This window comes from Aethalodelphis obliquidens, unplaced genomic scaffold (assembly GCF_003676395.1).
Source record: "Aethalodelphis obliquidens isolate GAN/ISIS:26980383/991018 unplaced genomic scaffold, ASM367639v1 scaffold5, whole genome shotgun sequence".
Taxonomy (NCBI): domain Eukaryota; kingdom Metazoa; phylum Chordata; class Mammalia; order Artiodactyla; family Delphinidae; genus Aethalodelphis; species Aethalodelphis obliquidens.
In genome coordinates, this window is record NW_020837949.1 from 43,662,005 (window position 1) to 43,680,620 (window position 18,616).

Genomic DNA, 18,616 nt, shown 5'->3' on the forward strand with positions numbered 1-18,616 from the left:
AAACAAACGCAAATGTTGGAGCTTGGAGCAGAGAAAGATTTATCGCAGGGCCATGCCAGGAGAACTGTTTGCTCATGCTCAAAAAAAAAAAAAAAAAAACCCTGAACTCTCTGAAGGGTTTCACCAAAGCATTTTTAAAGGCAAGGTGAGGGAGGGGCGTCCCAGGGTATGTGATCAGCTACTGCACAACTCTCTGATTGGTTGATGTTGAGGTAACTGGGTGGTTAATTTAACATTATCAATCCTTAGGTGCCAGAAGGTCTGGGGGCTGGGGCTCATGATCATCAAGTAGTTAATTTCTTCCACTTGTGGTTTTTACCAAATGAAAAACTCAGGAAATATGCATGAGATACTATTATCTGGGTACTTCCAACAGGAGCTATAGCAGAGTATATGGGGGAGGGGTCTATCCTGGAAGGCCCCCACAGGGTCCTGATCTGTTACACATGAATGGCTGAATCATACATTCATGCAACAATTTTAATTGGCTTCATTCTTAGAGGAAGAGGTCATTTCCAAGTTCCAGAACATATATCAGCATAATTTCACATGTCTGTGCATAGCTTCTGTGTTTGTGTTTTCTTGAATAAATTTGAAAGAGCTCTTCACTTTGAGTTATTAACAACTGAATATTTTGGCAAGCATTTCCCTTATGCAGTTATTTTTAATTCCTCTGCAGCTTCTTCCATTATTTCAAGGCTGAAAAAATTATATATCAGATACAGTTTCAAAGCACAACCTAGTTAAGCACCTTACACTTTTGCATCCTGGCTCCATGACCTACTAGTTCTGTTTCCTTGGGCATGTCAGTTAACTCTCGGGCCTCATTATCTGTAAAATAAGGATAGTACACATGGGTATTACGTACAGCACTTATTACGATTTTAAAAATTAAATCAACTCCTATTAAGGGCTTAGCTCAATGACCGCATAAAAAGTACACAGTGTATATTAGCTTTTCTTTTCCATAACCCAAACCTTATCTGAATACAGTATACTACACTGACTATACATACCATGGATCACATGTTCTGGAAAATTGGAGAATTTCTGTGGAAGCCTTGCTTTCTTCCAAAACTAGATGAATCCTACTAACATGTAACGAGCAGCTCCTGTACGCCTAGACACTGGGGGAATACGAAAATTACTTGCACAGGTTTCCCGGCCTTCAGGGACGAAGATCTCGAGAGGAGGCGTCCGACCCGGAGAGGGGCCCAGCCACGCGCAGAACTGGCTCAGGGTCCCGACAGAGCGTCCTCAGCACCGAGACTCCTGGCCGCCGCCAGGGAGCGCGCTCCGGCCTCCGGCACCAGCCGACCTGACTTGCAGGACCCGGCGCTCCGATCAACAACTTGAGGCCGCGCTGGCCTTTGGGCGGCACGGTGCAGGCGGCCGCGGAGGGGACACCCGGCTCGGCCCGGCGGGACGCGGATCGGCAGCGGGAGGGGGCGCTGCGGGGCTAGGCGTGCGCAGCGCAGAGGAAGTACCGTCTTCGCCGCGCCGGCCGCCTCAGCCGCGCCGCACGGGGCCGCTTCAGCCGCGCCGCGCGGGGCCGCGATGTCGTCCCGACCCGGGCGCGACGACGCGGGGGCAGGGGGCGCACGGCGGCCGCGGGAGCCTCCGGAGCAAGAGCTGCAGCGCCGCCGGGAACAGAGGCGGCGGCGACACGACGCGCAGCAGCTGCAGCAGCTCAAGCACCTGGAGTCCTTGTGAGTCCGTCACGCCCGCCCCCGACTAATGCGAGGAATGGGGTCGGGGCCCGCGGTCGCGCGGCGGAGCCCGCCCGGCGTTGGAGACCTGCGAGTGGGCAGGTGGGCCCGTCCCCAGCGAGCCGGGTGCGGGTTTTGATCCCGGGCTGCGGGACGCTGGACTCTCAGCCTTTGGAGGAAGAGGGGGGAGGCTCCATCCCCAGGCTCGTCCCGGGCGCGCGAGGCGGCGGCGGGCGGGCGCTTCTCCGCCGGAAACGACGGTTTTATTCCTCGTGCGGCGACGTCGGTGTCGGTCAGGATTTGAGTACAGAAGAAGTGCGGCTGCGCCCTTGGGTCCTTTCCCATTTCTCAGTTCAAGGGGCTCGCTCTGAACTGGGTAAAATCCCCATTCTTTTCATCTAGTGCTGTTAGCTAGGGAGGAAAAAGCCCAGTCCCGTAACGTGAGTGCGCGGTGAGGAAGGGAAGAAAAAACGTGGGGTGAGGGCCTGGTCCCTGACTCTTCGGGAGGAGCTGTCAGGTAGAAGAGAGCGTGGACTTCTTTCTCGTCCCCAGGATTTTTTTTACCAGGGTTAAGGGTGGAAGCTACAAAGAGGCCAGTTCCAGCTCAACAAGAAGAATTAGGACCAGAGTCATAGATTCTTGCTGGTCAGCGTGGCCTGACCTAGGAGGCACTGTACTCCCCCAGCTACCCGGGAGAGAGTCCAGATAACCCCTGGGAGAAGGGTTGGTTGTAAAGGAGATTTAAACATCAGGTGGAAGGTTGGATTAATGACCCTTGCGGTTCTTTTCTGTGTTTCTGTCGTTCTGTAATCAGCTTTAGAAGTCTGACTTTACTAAGTTTGGTGTTCACTGAGTTATCTGAATTATTTGTTTTAGGCGCTTCCCATTACCTACCTTCTCATGATTGCTGAGACAGCATGAAAAGTCCTTAAAGGGTTAATCCTTCATTATTAACCGCTGGGAGCTTTGGCACAAAATGCATACTTCCTCGTAGCCTGGCCTGCTCTTTTCAGCGTGGCTCTTGAGCTGAATTTCATTTCAGTGGGCAGTGGTTGTGGATTGCTGGCATCCACGGTCCTGGCCCCTTCAGGGCACTCTGGGAGGCTCTTTGTTGCCTGTGCAAGGCCGATGTTGAACAGTGTTCCCTAGGATAAGTTCCGGCAGGGCTCAGCCGCCCTACCCCACCCCCTAGCCCTCAGTATCCTAACTGTAGGATGCCACATAGTTGTTAATACTCTACATTTATTTTGTAGCTCAGAGCGCACTCACAGACATCCTTTTATAACCTCCTTTTGCACATGAGAAAATGCAGGTTCAGCAGTTAAGTAACCTAATAAAGCACACACGGAACTGTAAACTAACAAAACTAAAGAGAAACCGGGGTGTCTGATTCTCAGACCAGTGGGATTTTTCAGCTCAGAGATTTTAAAAGTTCTGGGCTGTTGACATATTTATAGTTTGCCTAGTTCAGAGGCTTCTTTCCTTTTAAATGGAAGTCTGTATTTCCAGAATAATACTTTAACGTAGTTTAAACATTAAATAGTATGAAAAGTCTAATTTCAAAAAATAGTGGTTTGTATCTCTACTCACACTCCCTGTACCTTTCCCTCCAACCAAGGCTTCAATGGGGAAACTTAATTTTTTCTCTGGGATTTAACTATTTCTGAATTATATGCTTTTACTGCTTTTTTTCGATTGAATAGTAAATGTTACCTATTAAGCTCATGTTATAGTAGATGAGGGTTTAGTTCTCTTTCTCTTCCTTTCTTGTCTCCAGCCTTGTATCCCCTCTCAGGATTTCTGTGTGGCTTCTAACCTTTTTTTATTTCTTTAATTGTCATTTTAAGAGAGTCTGGGAAAGGAAGACAGGTAAGTAAGTTGGTCAACCAGGCATGTTAAGTTCCACTGTGGTTTTTTACAAGTGGAATTCAAATCCTTTTGCCACCTGGTATGCCCTCTTTAGTTACCCTCACACTCCTCTGGTCATTTTCTTACACCTGACCTTAATTTTTCTTACTCTTACCATACCTGCCAGGCCCCCAAAGGCATCTGAGTCTTCCACACATGCTCCTGTCCATTTTCCAGCTCTGTCACTCAAGTGCTCCTGGGCTACTGGGCATAACAGAACGGACATTTTGAGTATATGTGGAGTTTCATCTCTGCCTTCCAGCCCCCATAGGGCCAGGCTACAGGAACAACTGGGATGGAGTATGCTTACGTGAAGGACTCTTCCAAAAGAAATCCTACCCCAACACTCAAATACACAAAGAGTATTATTAAGTACTTGGCAAAATAAAGATTTTTTTGTCCCATGCCTATTTAGGAGATAATCTCTTATCAAAATTTATCTTAATTTAGTCTTCATACTGCCCAGGGCAACCTGTCACAATCTGAATGATATAATGGCAAGGATTTACAGATGGCACAAAATAATGGGCCTCCACTAACTTTCTTTAATTTTGAGGATTTATTACAAAGATAATGCACACTTCTCAGCTGTCACAGCACAGAAGCCAAGCTACTCAGTAAACACACTCCGATTCTCATTTCCAAATCTGTTATTTTCAATAGTTAAATATTACCTTAATCTTTGAGAAATATCTTTTTAACATGCTACCTAAACTAATGAATTGTTTAGCCCTAGGAAAAAAATCAACCACATTCCTTTACACTTGTGGCAACAGTTCTAAAATGGACTTTTTTAGGGAAGTCCATTGCTAATAATAAGAGATTTCAAAATGTGCAGTTCCAGGGGCTTCCCTGGTGGCGCAGTGGTTGAGAACCCGCCTGCCAATACAGGGGACACGGGTTCGAGCCCTGGTCTGGGAAGATCCCACATGCTGCGGAGCAACTGGGCCCGTGAGCCACAACTACTGAGCCTACGCGTCTGGAGCCTGTGCTCCACAACAAGATAGGCCGCAACAGTGAGAGGCCCGTGCACCGCGATGAAGAGTGGCCCCCACTTGCCGCAACTAGAGAAAGCCCTTGCACAGAAACAAAGACCCAACACAGCCAAAATATAAAAATAAATTAAAAAATAAAAAAGAAATGTTCAGTTCCGTCACATTTTTTTTCTATCTAGGCAAAAACATTTACATATTTTTGAGGAATATAGATAGTTTGACCATGTTATTTATACAACTCCTATGGCAAAAATAAATTATTGTCGGATTACTGGATATTTACATAGACTTTACCACCTCCCTTCCAAACTCCCTTAAGTCCCAATGCCTAAGACATAGCATTAATGTTTCTAATGAAGGGCTGCTGATGGACCGTATCACCTGCCCAATTTATGCAAATTTCCATTATTCCTCCTAAAAGAGGCCTAGGCCTATGACATGCGACAGCTTTCCATTGGAAAATATTTTAAGAATTTGCTTTGGAAATACCATACCTAAAAAGCTTTGTACTGTATCTAAAAGGCTAATTCTACTTATACCCAGTTGTTTATTGTGTAATCTTCAGGGAGTAAATCTTAGAAAGGCCCTGGATTAGTGACAGTGAGGGTGAGGATGGACACTAGACGCCTCCATCATAATCCTTATTTGGAAGAGTGCAGAGATGTTTGCAAGTCCAGGTTGGTACCTGCTATAAATTGGAGGTTTCCACAACCCCCTCCTCTAGTTTGGTTAATTTGCTAGAGCAGCTCATAGAACTCAGGAAAATGTTTTACTAACTGGATTACTGGTTTATTATAAAAGGTTATAACTCAGGAACAGCCAGATGGAAGAGATACATAGGGTAAGGTATGTGAGAAGCTCTGTAGAGTTTCCATGCCCTCTCCAGGTATGCCGCGCCTTCACGTGTTCACCAACCCTGAAGCTGTCTTAATGCCATCCTTTTGGGTGTTTATAGAGGTTTCATTATAGGGGCTTGATTGATTCATCATTGGCCATTAGTGATTAATTCAACCTTCCTGGAGGTGGGGCTGAAAGTTCCAGTCCTCTAATCACATGGTGATTTGCTGAGCCTCAGAGGAGGTAGGGATAGATTTGCTGAACCCTGATCTACCACCTCTGCACCTCTGATATACCTCACTGCACCCCACAGGCCTGCAAGTCTTATAACTGCCCAGCCACAAGACCAAAGAAAGAGCCTGGAGATAGCAACAGAGACACTGAAGGTTTCTTGGATAGGGGATCTTATAAGACTGAAGCAAAGTCCTGGAGCAGCACCCCACTGTGTACAGCAGACAGCAGTCAGGACACAGACAGCAGTCTTTGCTTGGGGGGTGGGGAGGTTTACCAGTTACAGTGGGGATTGACATCAGGTTGGCTCATCAGTTACCAGGGAAACCAGCAGAGAGGTGTGTCCCTCACAGCCCCTCAGGTTATCAGCTGTCACAGGGCAGAGGTTTTCACTTTGATAAACTATCCTAATGGAGCTGTTAGCTGGGGCGGGGCAAGCACAGAGGCAGTTATTGAATAAGTTCTGTGATTAAGAGGGAAGGTCAGTCATGCAGGAAGGTGTAGGTGAAGCGCAGGGACTGATCAAATAGGGGATATAAAGAGAGCCAAAGAACAGCCATCTTAGGTGACATGATCCTATACCAGCTCACCTGCATGGGGAAAAGGCAGTGATCCCTGGAGCTAGATGTTGAAGAGTCGCATGGCCTAGAAAGGTAGTAAACCCGGCTGGGGATGATGTCTGTAGAAAGTCCGCTGCCAGTCTATGCCCACCTCCTCTTAGGAGCAGCTGGTAAATCCCCGTAAAGCTGCAGATCTGTAAAAAGATGTGAGGGTTGGCGAGGCCTCTCTCTTGGGTCCCGATCTTGGCCTTTATGATGCTAGTGCCTAATCTTGAGCTGCCTCATGAGGCTACTAAGAGCACTAACTTTTCTTCAACAGAAGAGGCAGAAGCCAGCATTGTGGAGTGCCTTTCACATGTTTGCTGTGAACTATTTACCCATGAGGAAATTGAGGCTCTGGGGGTTTAAGTAACTTGCACAAGGTAGACAGCAGTGAGAGTGGATCACAATTCAAAGTAAAATTTTTTTACCTGCAAAGCCCATTCACACTGATTTAGAACTGGAAAACATTCTGGCTGGGATATGGGGTTCTCTGCTCCAAAAAAACAAAACATCTCCTTTATCAAGACAGTTCTAAAGAATGTCTAAAGAGAAAAATGATACAATTTGTTAACGAGTTTGATGTCCTTAATTCAAGGGAAAACAATCCATGGACTGAGAAGTACAGCACTTCACATGCAGTGGAACACTCTTCCCAGGGATTTTGGACAAGAGCGGGTTTTATGGGGCCTCAGGTGAGGCAATTTGGAAATAGGGCACGATTGGCTAGAGGGTCAGGGATTTCCTTATCAGACTAGCACGTCGTCTTATCTAGGGTCAGATAAGCTAAATTAAGCTGAGGTGGAGGATCGTGACTGGGGTATTCCAGATTTCCTTGATAGTGAGGCACTTCCCATTAGTTCAGGCTGACTTCGGTTTAGATTTGTGACATGAGCTGGGTCACTGGGGAGGCCTCCACTCTGGGGGTCCCAAGCTACAAAGTACCTTTGTCAAGAATTACATGGGTGTTTCTGAGAGGAGTTTCAACTTTATGGCTTTTCTAGATTTCATTTAGGAGTACCCTTATCCCCTTAGTTCTCCCTTCTGGTACTTAGCACTAAGCCTGGCATGATTATTGTTGACTGGTTACTTCTGCAAGGAGTAAGTTTTTAAGTTGAACCTTCAATATCACCTGAAAATTAAGTTTAGTTTCTCCTAATATACCTGTTCTTTTTTGGTAGGTGGAAATAGCAAGTTGGTTAGAGCAAGAGTGAGGATTTAATTACTGAAACAATTAGAGAAATAACATTGAAATTTTAAAACAAAAATGCAGCCTGTATAACTCTATAGCAGAAATGAGCTCCTATTAGCATATTTTGGGCCTTTTTTCTTTTTTTCCTACGTCCCAAGTAACCTTTGGTTTATCTCTCAGACCTTTATTAGCCTGGGCTTATACCAACATAGGTGTAAGGAAGATGACATTAATTTCATTTTTCTTTTGTAACTAAAAAACATTGAGGCAGTGTATTTGCATGTAAATAAATATAAGTGAAAAATAAAGCTCCCTCCCTCAGGTATCCTATATATATATAATCTCCCTTTTCCCATACACACAAATAGAACCATACCAAGCACACTGTCCTATACACTACTGCTTTCTTTCTTTTAACTTAAACAATTTTTGACTAGTTTGGGGATAATTAGTATCTATTTGACTAATAGATAAATGATTAACCATTTTAGAATTTATTATTTTCACTGTAAAAAATTCAAAAAATTAATCATCTCTGAACTCACCTTCTGTGTGTAGCAACTTTGGGAATCCCCCATTTCCAAGTTATTGGAGCCAAGTTTTAAACCAGCCACAGCATCCTGATGCCCTCTCTCAGTAAAATTTCGTTATAGAGGCATTGAAAAGACCTCAGATGTTCAGTTGTTCTGCCTCTTTTTCCAACTACTTTCTTTTGGCTGCATCATGTGACATGAGGGATCTTAGTTCCCAAACCAGCGATTGAACCCGTGCCCCTGCATTGGGAGGACAGAGTCTTAACCACTGGACCACCAGGGAAGTCCCTCCAACTACTTTTCTTTAAGAAGGGGGTTGTGTCAATTAGGCACTCATTTAAAAGCCAGACACCCATGCTATGTGCTGCATAGCCTGGAATGTGTCAGTACTTGAAACTGAACATAATTACACCTGAAAGTAATACAGTGTTATATGTCAATTATATCTCAATTTTTAAATTTTAAAACTGATTTGTTTAAAATGAACCCTAGCATTGGATGCTGCTTTTCTAGATTTGGCATCCATCAGCCTTTTCCAGAAGTTCCAGCGGAGTGATGAGAAGTGGAAATGAGTTGGGAGCACAGGCATGATTTGTATCCTCAGGACCCTGGGGGTCTGAGAGCTCTCTCTGTTGGTGGAAGGGGAAGTACATTTGCACACTATCAGTCACCTGCCTCTCTAGCGGTAGTTCTTCATTGAGTGCCAGCCTGTCGTCCAGGCACCAAGCAGGAGTCCTGCATCCCTGAGTCCCAGGAGGTCAGTAGGGACATAAAGGGCAGTCAGAGAGCTGCGCAGCAGATGGCAGCCCAGCAGCCCACTCTGCAAACAGGATAGGCCAGTGGGGAGGATCTTGAATCCGGAGCTTTTGGGGCTGGGGGAGGGGGAGGGGGAAGGCGAGGTGGGAGGGGGAGCCTCTGGGACAGATCACCCTCCCCTCCTTCCCCTACAACAGGCCCTTCCCTCAGGCTTTGCTCCCTCCCCTCTGCACAGCCCCCACCCTTGTCAGAACAGATCACTCACACACCCCCACCCCCATGAGCCTCTCAGTGTTATGGAAGCTGGAAGTTATGGTAGGTAAATCAACCAACAACTGTAATGACAGGCTGGAACCGTAATTCGTTCAAGGCTCTTGTTACCTCACATTTTCCCTGCAATCTCTTGCTTTCCCTTCTTCCAAAAATAAAATCATTGTCCTAAGACACCAAGTTAGTTATTATTTTGGTGAATTTAAGTGCTATATCCCAGCAGGATATGGTATAGCATCAGTTTATTTATATAAGACCTCTGACTGCTAGGCATATTTTATTAACTATGTTAATTATAATATGGTTTTAAGTTCTTACTAAAAATATCCTTTTTATTTTGGTCTGCAGTTGCCTTTTGCTGATTGAGATGTGTTACGTTCCTATGAACATGGCTCATGACTGGTGTTTTCTTCCTTTCTAGTTATGAAAAACCTCCTCCTGGACTTATCAAGGTCAGTGTGAAGTTTGTACTTTTGGTTTTTCTCTGAGACAGATTTGACTCGGTGCTCAGACTCAGTCACTTACGAAAAACAGCTGCATAAGGTTTGAACCTCCTTTTATGATAGTTCTGTGTCTTCCCTGCAGATGGCAGTCGGTTCATGCACTTTGGGCTTTGTCACAGCCTGTGCCTTTGCAGAAATTTAATCAGCCTTGTGTCTGTCCCCTAAGAAACCACTGCAGGCCCCCCGAGTGTTCCTCAGCGCTCACTCCCATTCTTTCTGTCTCACTGTGACTGCATCTCCTCAAAGCTCTCCTGCCCCATGTTCCTTCTCTGACCCACCCGGTGCTGATTTCTTGAATGTCATCAGCTCAGAGAACATTGGACTCTGAGGAGACGTGAAGCTCATCCAGTCCAGCCCTACCTGTTGCAGGAGTCCCTCCTCCAGCACCCTGGCCACAGTGTCAGTGTCTTTCTGCAGGAGCGAGACTTAGAGGACTTAAGGCCAAAGTAACCTTTTCTGTTTGGTAACTTTCAACTTAAAAAAAAGATTTTTAGAAAACATTCGTCCATTATAAATTTAATATTCGTGGAAACTTGAAAAAATTATAAGGTAAGGGCTTCCCTGGTGGCGCAATGGTTGAGAGTCCACCTGCCGATGCCGGGGACACGGGTTCGTGCCCCAGTCCGGGAAGACCTCACATGCTGCGGAGAGGCTGGGCCCGTGAGCCATGGCCGCTGAGCCTGCGCATCCGGAGCCTGTGCTCCACAACGGGAGGGGCCACAACAGTGAGGCCCACGTACCGCAAAAAAAAAAAAAAAAAAAAAAAAACTCATAAGGTAAAAAAACAGCACCTTAATTATATAGTGCAGTTATTTGGTAATGAAAATACATCTCACTAACACGGCATGTGTGAGATTATAAAACATGACAGTGGCCTTCAAGGTCTAATAATCTATTTTACTCTAACACATTGTTCTTATTATTCCAGGAAACCTTACTTGTTTAACTCTATATTCTGCCTCATTCCACAAAGCTTTTAAGTTAGCAGAAAACCTTTTGTGATCTTAGAATCTAATTTTTGTGATCTAGGATCAATTTGGAGCTCACAGATCAATCCTATGTAAACACTAGTAACTCTTCTCTAAGAACAGCTACTTTGTTTTCATGGTATAGCTAGCTCTTCTAGTATAGTTACTTCCGTTTTTTCTGTCAGTTATGATTTGTCTTTCTTTCTAGCTCTTCAGAGGGTAACTTATGATGACATTGGGATCTCCAGCCCATGAGAAAGCCAGGCAGGGCTGTGTTCTCGGACAGGTGGGAGAGAGTTCCGGTGCTTTTTTTGCCGCACAGCTTACACACTGTTTCCTTTTCAGGAAGATGAGACTAAGCCAGAAGACTGTATACCAGATGTCCCAGGCAATGAACATGCCAGGGAATTTCTGGCCCACGCACCAACCAAAGGACTTTGGATGCCACTGGGGAAAGAAGTCAAAGTCATGCAGTGTGAGTGTGGAAGGGTTTCAAGTAACACCCTCAATACATGCAAGTTATAGACCACTGTTTACAAACGAGTTCACTTCTTTTAATTCATTCTCACCACAGCCCTGCTAAAGTCAGGGCATGATCTCTGTGCTATAGATGAGGAAGCCGCCTTGCATATGTTATTAAGTGTTCTGTGGTAAGAGGCAGTGCGGTGCCTAGACTCCAGGGCTTCTGGCTGTAAGGAAAATGGTCTTCCACAGGGCCGTAGCTGCCTGCGGAGTATACGCTTCAGTAATATTCCTGTAACAGAAAGGATATTCCATGTAGAAATGCCATGGGGGACAAGGGATACATTGGAGGGTGGTCCCTTGGGTCTTACCTCAGTCAGTCATCCTCATCAGAGGTGTTGAGGTTTTATCCAGGTAACCTGAGAGGAGCTCTGGGCCACAGAGGATGGGTCTGGAACAGGTAGAGCTCTGTGTGCACACCCTCCACCGCACCAGAGCAGCAGCATCTTCATCCAGCGTAAGACGGCATTTGAAGAAAGGATACGGCTGCCTTTAAAGACATTTTTTTGTACAAAGATTCTTCACGCACATAATATATCGGTTCTCAGCCCCTTTCCTTCATTCCCCTCACCTAAAAGGCGACCACCTCAACCTCTTTTAGGAAGGTTGTTTTGAAGTTTATCCCTATGTATCTATAAAGGTTTTTGGGGGGGTTTTAATTAATTAATTAATTTGGCTGTGTTGGGTCTTCGTTGCTGCACACGGGCTTTCTTTAGTTGCGGCGAGCGGGGGCTACTCTTGATTGCAGTGCGCGGGCCTCTCACTGCAGTGGCCTCTTTTGTTGCAGAGCATGGGCTGTAGGCACGCGGGCTCAGTAGTTGTGGCTCACGGGCTCCAGAGCGCAGGCTCAGTAGTTGTGGCACACAGGCTTAGTTGCTCCGTGGCACGTGGGATCTTCCCAGACCTGGGCCCGAACCCATGTCCCGTGCATTGGCAGGCGGATTCTTAACCACTGCGCCACCAGGGAAGTCCCTATCCCTGTGTATCTAGATAACAGGATTACATTCCTGCCCCTTGATTTTTCAGGTTTCTTCATTATCTGTTGACTTCTTCCTATAGAAGACAAGAATTCAGCTCTTTTTTTCTTCCTCCATCCCATCTCATACACATACCCTTCATATATCTCATTGTCCCAGTAATAGTTTTATCATAAATTTAGTTAAGTAAACCCTTTGTGTTTATTATTTTCAGAGTTGAATCCCATATTAAACTGATTACATTTCTTTCTTTTTTCTTTTTTTCTTTTTTTTTTAAATTATGGTTAAAAACCGCTCCTCTCTGTGATAGGGTAGTTAGTTGTGCTTCACTTACCATTTTACAGTTCTTTTCTTTTTTTTTTTTTTTTTTTTTTTTGCGGTATGCGGGCCCCTCACTGTTGTGGCCTCTCCCGTTGCGGAGCACAGGCTCCGGACGCGCAGGCTCAGTGGCCATGGCTCACGGGCCCAGCCGCTCCGTGGCATGTGGGATCTTCCCGGACCGGGGTCCGAACCCGTGTACCCTGCATCAGCAGGCAGACTCTCAACCACTGCGCCACCAGGGAAGCCCCAGTTCTTTTCATTGACTTGCAAATTAAAAGTGTTTAGTCTGGACCAGAACCAGTTTTACATGAAGTTAATGAAGCTTAACCTTTAGGTTCCCTTGTACCTTCCAAAGGTCTTTGGAGTCCCACCAGTGTAGTCATATGGTTCTTTCTTTCTATAAAAATTTGCCTAAAGAGCCCTTCCTCTCCTTAATTTATGTAAGCGGCAGACTCCACAAAACTTGGATCCATCCCAGATGGAAAAACACATGCACACATAACCCCGTATTCATTGATTTCCATGATCCTAGTGTTATCTAGAGCAGAGCTTCTCAAACTTAGGGTGGGCTTGAGATTCTGTATTTCTGACAAGCTCCCAGGTGATGCTAATCTTGCTGGTCTGTACCACACTTTGAGTAACAAGGATCACCTTTCCTTTAACAAAGAGTTTTGATCACAGATGGTATGGATCCTTCTTGATACCCACACATCAATCCGTGGCATTTAAAATCCCCCCCTTTTTATCATAAAGACAGACATGTGTTTGAAGCGGTCTGCATTTGCATTAAGAGTGCATTCCTTCTTCCCCAGGTGGAAATAGTGGGGAGATAAGGACAGGGGCAGGTCAGAGAATCCCTAAACTTCATTTTTTCCCAATGGTTTCCTACTACCAACTCTCAAATAAAAATATAAAGGGGAAAACATTATTTCCCTGTCACTACATAATTTCAGTAGCTACCAGCGTGGAGCAAATTGGGCTGATCTTACCTATAATCCCTCTTCCTGCTTCCTGACCTCCTTGGTTGGAGTTGCTTGATGCCTGTATAGTTTACTAGGTCTGCTGTAACAAAGTACCACAAACTGTATGACTTAAATGAGAAATTTATTGTCTCACAGTTCCGGAGGCTAAAAGTCCAAAGTCAGGGTGTCCTCCTGAGGGCTGTGAGGGAAGGATGTATTCCAGGCCTCTCTAAAAACCCTGTCTCCCAGTAAGGTCACATTCTGAGGTACTAGGGGTTAGGACAATTCAATACAGTGGGGAAGCAGACGGGATGACACAATTCAACCTGTAACACAGTTAAAAAACAAAAAAATCACACTTTGCTTTTTGCATGGGATTGTTTAGTAAGTACTTGGTTCATTTCTAAACCTCTACGATTAAAGGATACTTGAGGAAGTAATTGGTTTCCCTCTCTTTTCTGGGATCTTACATGGCTCATCCATTAATTATATTTGCTTTTAAAATTGGAATCTAATGAAGAATATCTTTAATATGATCTACTGATACCTTTATCTTGATTGAGTAAAAATGCATTATCTTACAGAAATATATCCCTTTTTCTTTGTTTGCAGGTTGGCGTTGTAAACGGTATGGTCACCGAACGGGCGACAAAGAATGCCCTTTCTTTATCAAAGGCAACCAAAAGTTAGAACAGTTCAGAGTAGTAAGTAAAACCCCAGAGTGTCAATTTACGTTTACTGGAGATGATGAATGTTGGTGAATCAGGCAGTCACCAGTGAACTGGAGGTTCACATAAAATACATTCCGAAAGCCTTTAACCCAAAGTATCTGGTGTTAACTACATCTCTGTTAAATCGAATTTGTGTGAAAGATTAGTTCATTAACAAAAAAATGCGTATTAAAATGTTATTTGCTTTTGTCTTGGGAACAGTGCTTCTTTTTCTGAAGCAGGCATTTTTATCAATTCAGTTAGTTTTTTTTCTTTTTTTTTTTTTTGGCATGCAGCTTGTGGGATCTTAGTTCCCTGACCAGGGATCAAACCTGGGCCCTCAGGAGTGAGAGCGCAGAGTCCTAACCACTGGACTGCCAGGGAATTCCCCAGTCAGTCTTTTTTTACTTATGTAAAAAACTCATATTTCATAAATAAAATCAGGGTTCTAGTTTCCCAGTCTTTGTCTAAAGTCTGTATATTTTTCTACCATAAACTGGAAGTGTGTGTATAAACGATGTACCCTCTTTAGATGACAGTAAAATCAATCTATCATTTCATCACTTTAACAAAGTCACCTCCCAGGGTTAACTCACCATTCAGTAACTGTTTTGGTCAATTTAACTATGCTATTACTGGATATATTGGGATTATCAGCATATCAAACAGGGGTATATAAACATTCTCCAAGGATTTTAAGATATTTAAAATACTGGGTTTTCATTTTACTAATTTACAGAAAATATTCTGGATAAATCACTGCTACCTGGAATGTCAACTTTTACAGTGCCTGTAATAGATAATTTAATGATAAATCTCAAAAACTGAAACATATTCATATTTTTAAAATTTAGGAACCTAAATTCTAAGAATTGATCTAAGGATATAACAACATCAGTATGCACAAATTATTATGAATGTATAAGGATAACTTTCAGAATTATTTATATGATTAGCAAATAGAAACTGAAGAAAAATAGGAAACAACTGCAGTGTCCAATATACAACATAAGTTACCACAACATATAAATCATATAGCTTTTAAGAATTATGTTTTAAAAGAATATGTAATGTCATAGGAAGATAATCATGAAAGCATAAGTGAAAAAGAGAATAGGGTTGTATATATAACATGATTATAATCTTCTGTAAATTATGAATAATGACTGGAAGAACCACACTAAAATATTAACAGTGGATATCCCGGCTGGTAAAATAATAGATATTATTAACTTTATGTTTTCTTTGATATGTAAAAATTTTATAATAAACATACTTTTAAAGATAATTCACATGCCATAAAATTCATTCTGTGTATTCATATTTTTAAGTAATTTAAGTAGCTTTTAATTATACAAATATCATAAGAATAAATTTGCCTTATTTTAACAAAATGGAAACATTACAGTAAGGTTTTTCACAATTGATTTTTCAAGTCCAATCTTGCCTCTCTCCCCAGAGGGAATTTGTAGTAAGTAGCTTGAATATACTTCCAGACTTCTCTTTGGTCATATCCAGTATGTTTTTGTGTACCTATAAATGAATCATTCTTACGCATCATTTCCAAATCACCTGTTTTGCTTAATAATATCTCTTGATCATCTTTCCACATAGAACAAATAGAATTACCTCAAGATTTTTAACCTTGAGTGGTATTTAATAATGATTTTGCCATGGTTTATTTCCTTATAAAGGCTATGTAAATTATACCCTGTATTTGTATAACTGGAAAATCTTTTTTATAGCCTCCAGGAGTTTGAAATGATGGTAACCCTTAGGAAGGATTAGAACGTATTAAATATAAAATCATACCACACAGGAGGGGAAAAAATTAGTTTCAGTGAAAGAGGGATTTAATTTAACAGTCTATGAAGCCTAACCTAACCATAACCTTCTCTAACCCTCAAGGCACACGAAGATCCCATGTACGACATCATTCGAGAGAATAAAAGACATGAAAAGGATGTAAGGTGAGATTGTCCAGATGATAACAATATCCTCTTAAAGTTTGAAATTATATAGTTAGAACCTTTATAAATTAAAAATTTTTTGATTCCAGTATTAGAGGAGTGGTTTTAGTAAATATGGTACTTTAATTGCAAAATACTTGGAAGACAGGAATAGTCCCTGAAAAAGCCAGTGTGTGGGGAATGAGCAGGCCAGCCTGTTCTACTTGGGTTAACTTAAAGCAATGGGCTTGGCCCAGCCCACTCATGTCACTGATAGTTGACGTTGGCAACTGTAATTTATCTTCTCTAGATCTTCTTTAAAGATCTGAGCTTTTGTTAAAAATTCCTAGACAGGGTTAAAGACAGGGTGAAAAAACAAGAGGACTTTTTTTGGGGTTTGGGGGGTATTTTTTCAAATTGGTGATACTGAACTATAATTATATATAATTATTATATATAATATATATACATAACATATATTCTTCTTCAGATTCTCTTCCCTTACAGGTTATTACAAAATATTGAGTATAGTTCCCTGTGCTGAATTATAATTGTTGAGGAGGTAGATTACTTAGTATGAACTTGAACAGTAGGGGAATGATTTAGGAAAGTATCCATCTGTTAGAAGTTATAATAGTAAGGACTATGGAAACATACAGAAACATTTAGGACAGTGAAAAGAATACAAAATAGCTTGTACACTGGTTACAGTCATGTAAAATAGGCAGGGGTGTAGACAAGAATGGGGAAAACATGCAAAAATAAGTACTGTCTTTAATGAGGTGATGCTTTGTGACATTTTTCACCCTCACTACTGTTCTTATATTTTTATCTAAAAGAATTTTTTAAGTTACATTGAATGTATTTCTTTGGTCAATCTTATGTGTTTAGGATACAACAGTTAAAACAGTTACTGGAGGATTCAACATCAGATGAAGATGGGAGCAGCTCCAGTTCCTCAGAATGTAAAGAGAAACACAAGAAAAAGAAGAAGAAAGAGAAGCATAAGAAAAAGAAGAAAGAAAAGAAAAAGAAGAAAAAACGAAAGCATAAGTCTTCCAAGTCAAATGAGAGTTCAGACTCAGAGTGACAAGAGCTTGACTTGTTCAACATTCTCTTCTCAGAAATCAAACACCGTGGCCAAAGAGCAGAGGAATGTGGAATCAGAGAGGAATAGGAGAGAGAGACACCAAGAGAGGAGGAGATTTGGTGTCACAGGTGTGAATTCTCACCTACCTTCCAGTAAAGATGTGACCCCCAGAAGAGTGAGTTGTATCTTGCCAGGTGCTAGCTCTGGACAGCGGCTGATTTCAGGCTGGAAAGCTTTTCTCATTGTTCTCCTCCCTGCTGATCACTGTGGGTCCTGATTCCTTAGAAATGCCTCTGGCAGGGTGGCCAGACTAAGGGAATCTCTGAGGAAGCTCTTCCAGGTGCTGCCACAGCTTCCACCCTCCATGGTGGGGCTACTTAATACCCTTAGATTTCAGGCTTGACTTTCCTCTGTTGTTGAGGATAATAAAAGCTCGTTATTTATTTTTTTAATGTATTTATTTTTTATTTCTTAATGCATGCATGTATGTGCTCCAGATTTAAAAGGTACCTAAGGTTTACTTATGAAAACTCATACTACTTCCTTTCTCCCCCAGCTTACCAGTTCCTTCTCCCAATGGCTACCAATTTTACCAGTTTCTTGTGAAGTCTTCCAGGAATATTGTATACATCACAGACAAGCAGAGGGCTTTTTTTTTTTAACACAAGTGCTATACACATTCATCTGCACGTTATTTTTTTTAACTTAACAGTATAAAACTTATTTTTTTATTTATTTTATTTATTTATTTTTGGCTGCATTGGGTCTTCGCTGCTGTGCGCAGGCTTTCTCTAGTTGCGGTGAGCAGGGGCTTTTCTTCGCGGGCTTCTCAGTGCAGTGGCTTCTCTTGTTGCGGAGCACGGACTCTAGGCACGCGGGCCTCAGCAGTTGTGGCACGCACCCGCGGGCTCAGTAGTTATGGCTTGCAGGCTCTAGAGCGCAGGCTCAGCAGTTGTGGCACACAGGCTTAGTTGCTCTGCGGCATGTGGGATCTCCCCAGACCAGGGCTGGAACCCGTGTCCCCTGCATTGGCAGGCAGATTCTTAACCACTGCGCCACCAGGGAAACCCTAAAACTGATTTTAATATTAAGTACATCCTGCGCTGCTGCATCAAAGGTACAGTGCGTTCATAATCACCTGAGACGATTTGTTGACTGTGGGAAGGGGTTCCTATAACAATAATGAAAAATCTTGTGTGGTTACATTGTATTTAACTTGCTTGGATCTTACTGCCTCAGTCCTAAGATTTTTCCAGAGTAATTGACTCAGAAAAAATTTTAAGACTATAGGGGAATTACTATTCAGGGTCAGCTACCCACATCCCAAAATATATCCCTCACTTCCTTCCTCTTCCTGTTGGTAAGCATGGCCCACCTGTGCTCTTCTAGCTTTGTGCCACAGCAGAAGCAGCTTACCCATCAGGGTGGTGCCTGCAGCTATGGGAGAGTAAGTCCTATGGGTTGCTGAGCCAAGTGGAGCTAGATCTTGCTCACAGGTAAGTGTCCCTACCTATCCAGCAGGTCTCTTGCTGTTTTCAGGGTCCCAGGAACTTTCTATTCCCATTTCCAAACGCTTACCCTGGG

General features: G+C 43.1%; 2 protein-coding genes across 21 annotated transcripts in view; one reads left to right on the top strand and one right to left on the bottom strand.

Moving 5' to 3' along the window:
* The window catches only part of BBS9 (Bardet-Biedl syndrome 9), a 442,463-nt gene extending 439,764 nt beyond the window's left edge, over positions 1-2,699 (bottom strand). For 8 of the 17 annotated variants that reach the window (XM_027102232.1, XM_027102238.1, XM_027102236.1 and 5 more), the window contains exons 1-2: positions 1,149-1,333; positions 752-831 (exon numbers count right to left, since the gene is read on the bottom strand). The gene's annotated coding sequence lies outside the window, so the exon portion shown is untranslated. Of the gene's footprint in view, positions 1-751; positions 832-1,096; positions 1,334-1,698; positions 1,886-2,603 lie in introns of those variants that run through there. The other 9 variants (XM_027102231.1, XM_027102227.1, XM_027102230.1 and 6 more) reach the window with 9 other exon arrangements.
* On the top strand, positions 1,532-17,488 carry LOC113618246 (retinitis pigmentosa 9 protein). 4 transcript variants are annotated; one of them, XM_027102240.1, is made up of 6 exons: positions 1,532-1,709; positions 9,452-9,482; positions 10,847-10,976; positions 13,896-13,987; positions 15,902-15,963; positions 16,834-17,488. In XM_027102240.1, exons 1-6 carry the CDS (start codon positions 1,558-1,560, stop codon positions 17,030-17,032), a joined length of 666 nt encoding a protein of 221 aa, XP_026958041.1. In that variant the 5' UTR covers positions 1,532-1,557; the 3' UTR covers positions 17,033-17,488. The 4 variants fall into 4 exon arrangements, with proteins under 4 accessions (XP_026958041.1, XP_026958044.1, XP_026958043.1 ...); XM_027102243.1 differs by having other exon boundaries at positions 1,594-1,709; positions 9,379-9,482; XM_027102242.1 differs by having other exon boundaries at positions 1,700-1,811.
* The last annotated feature ends 1,128 nt before the right edge of the window (positions 17,489-18,616 follow it).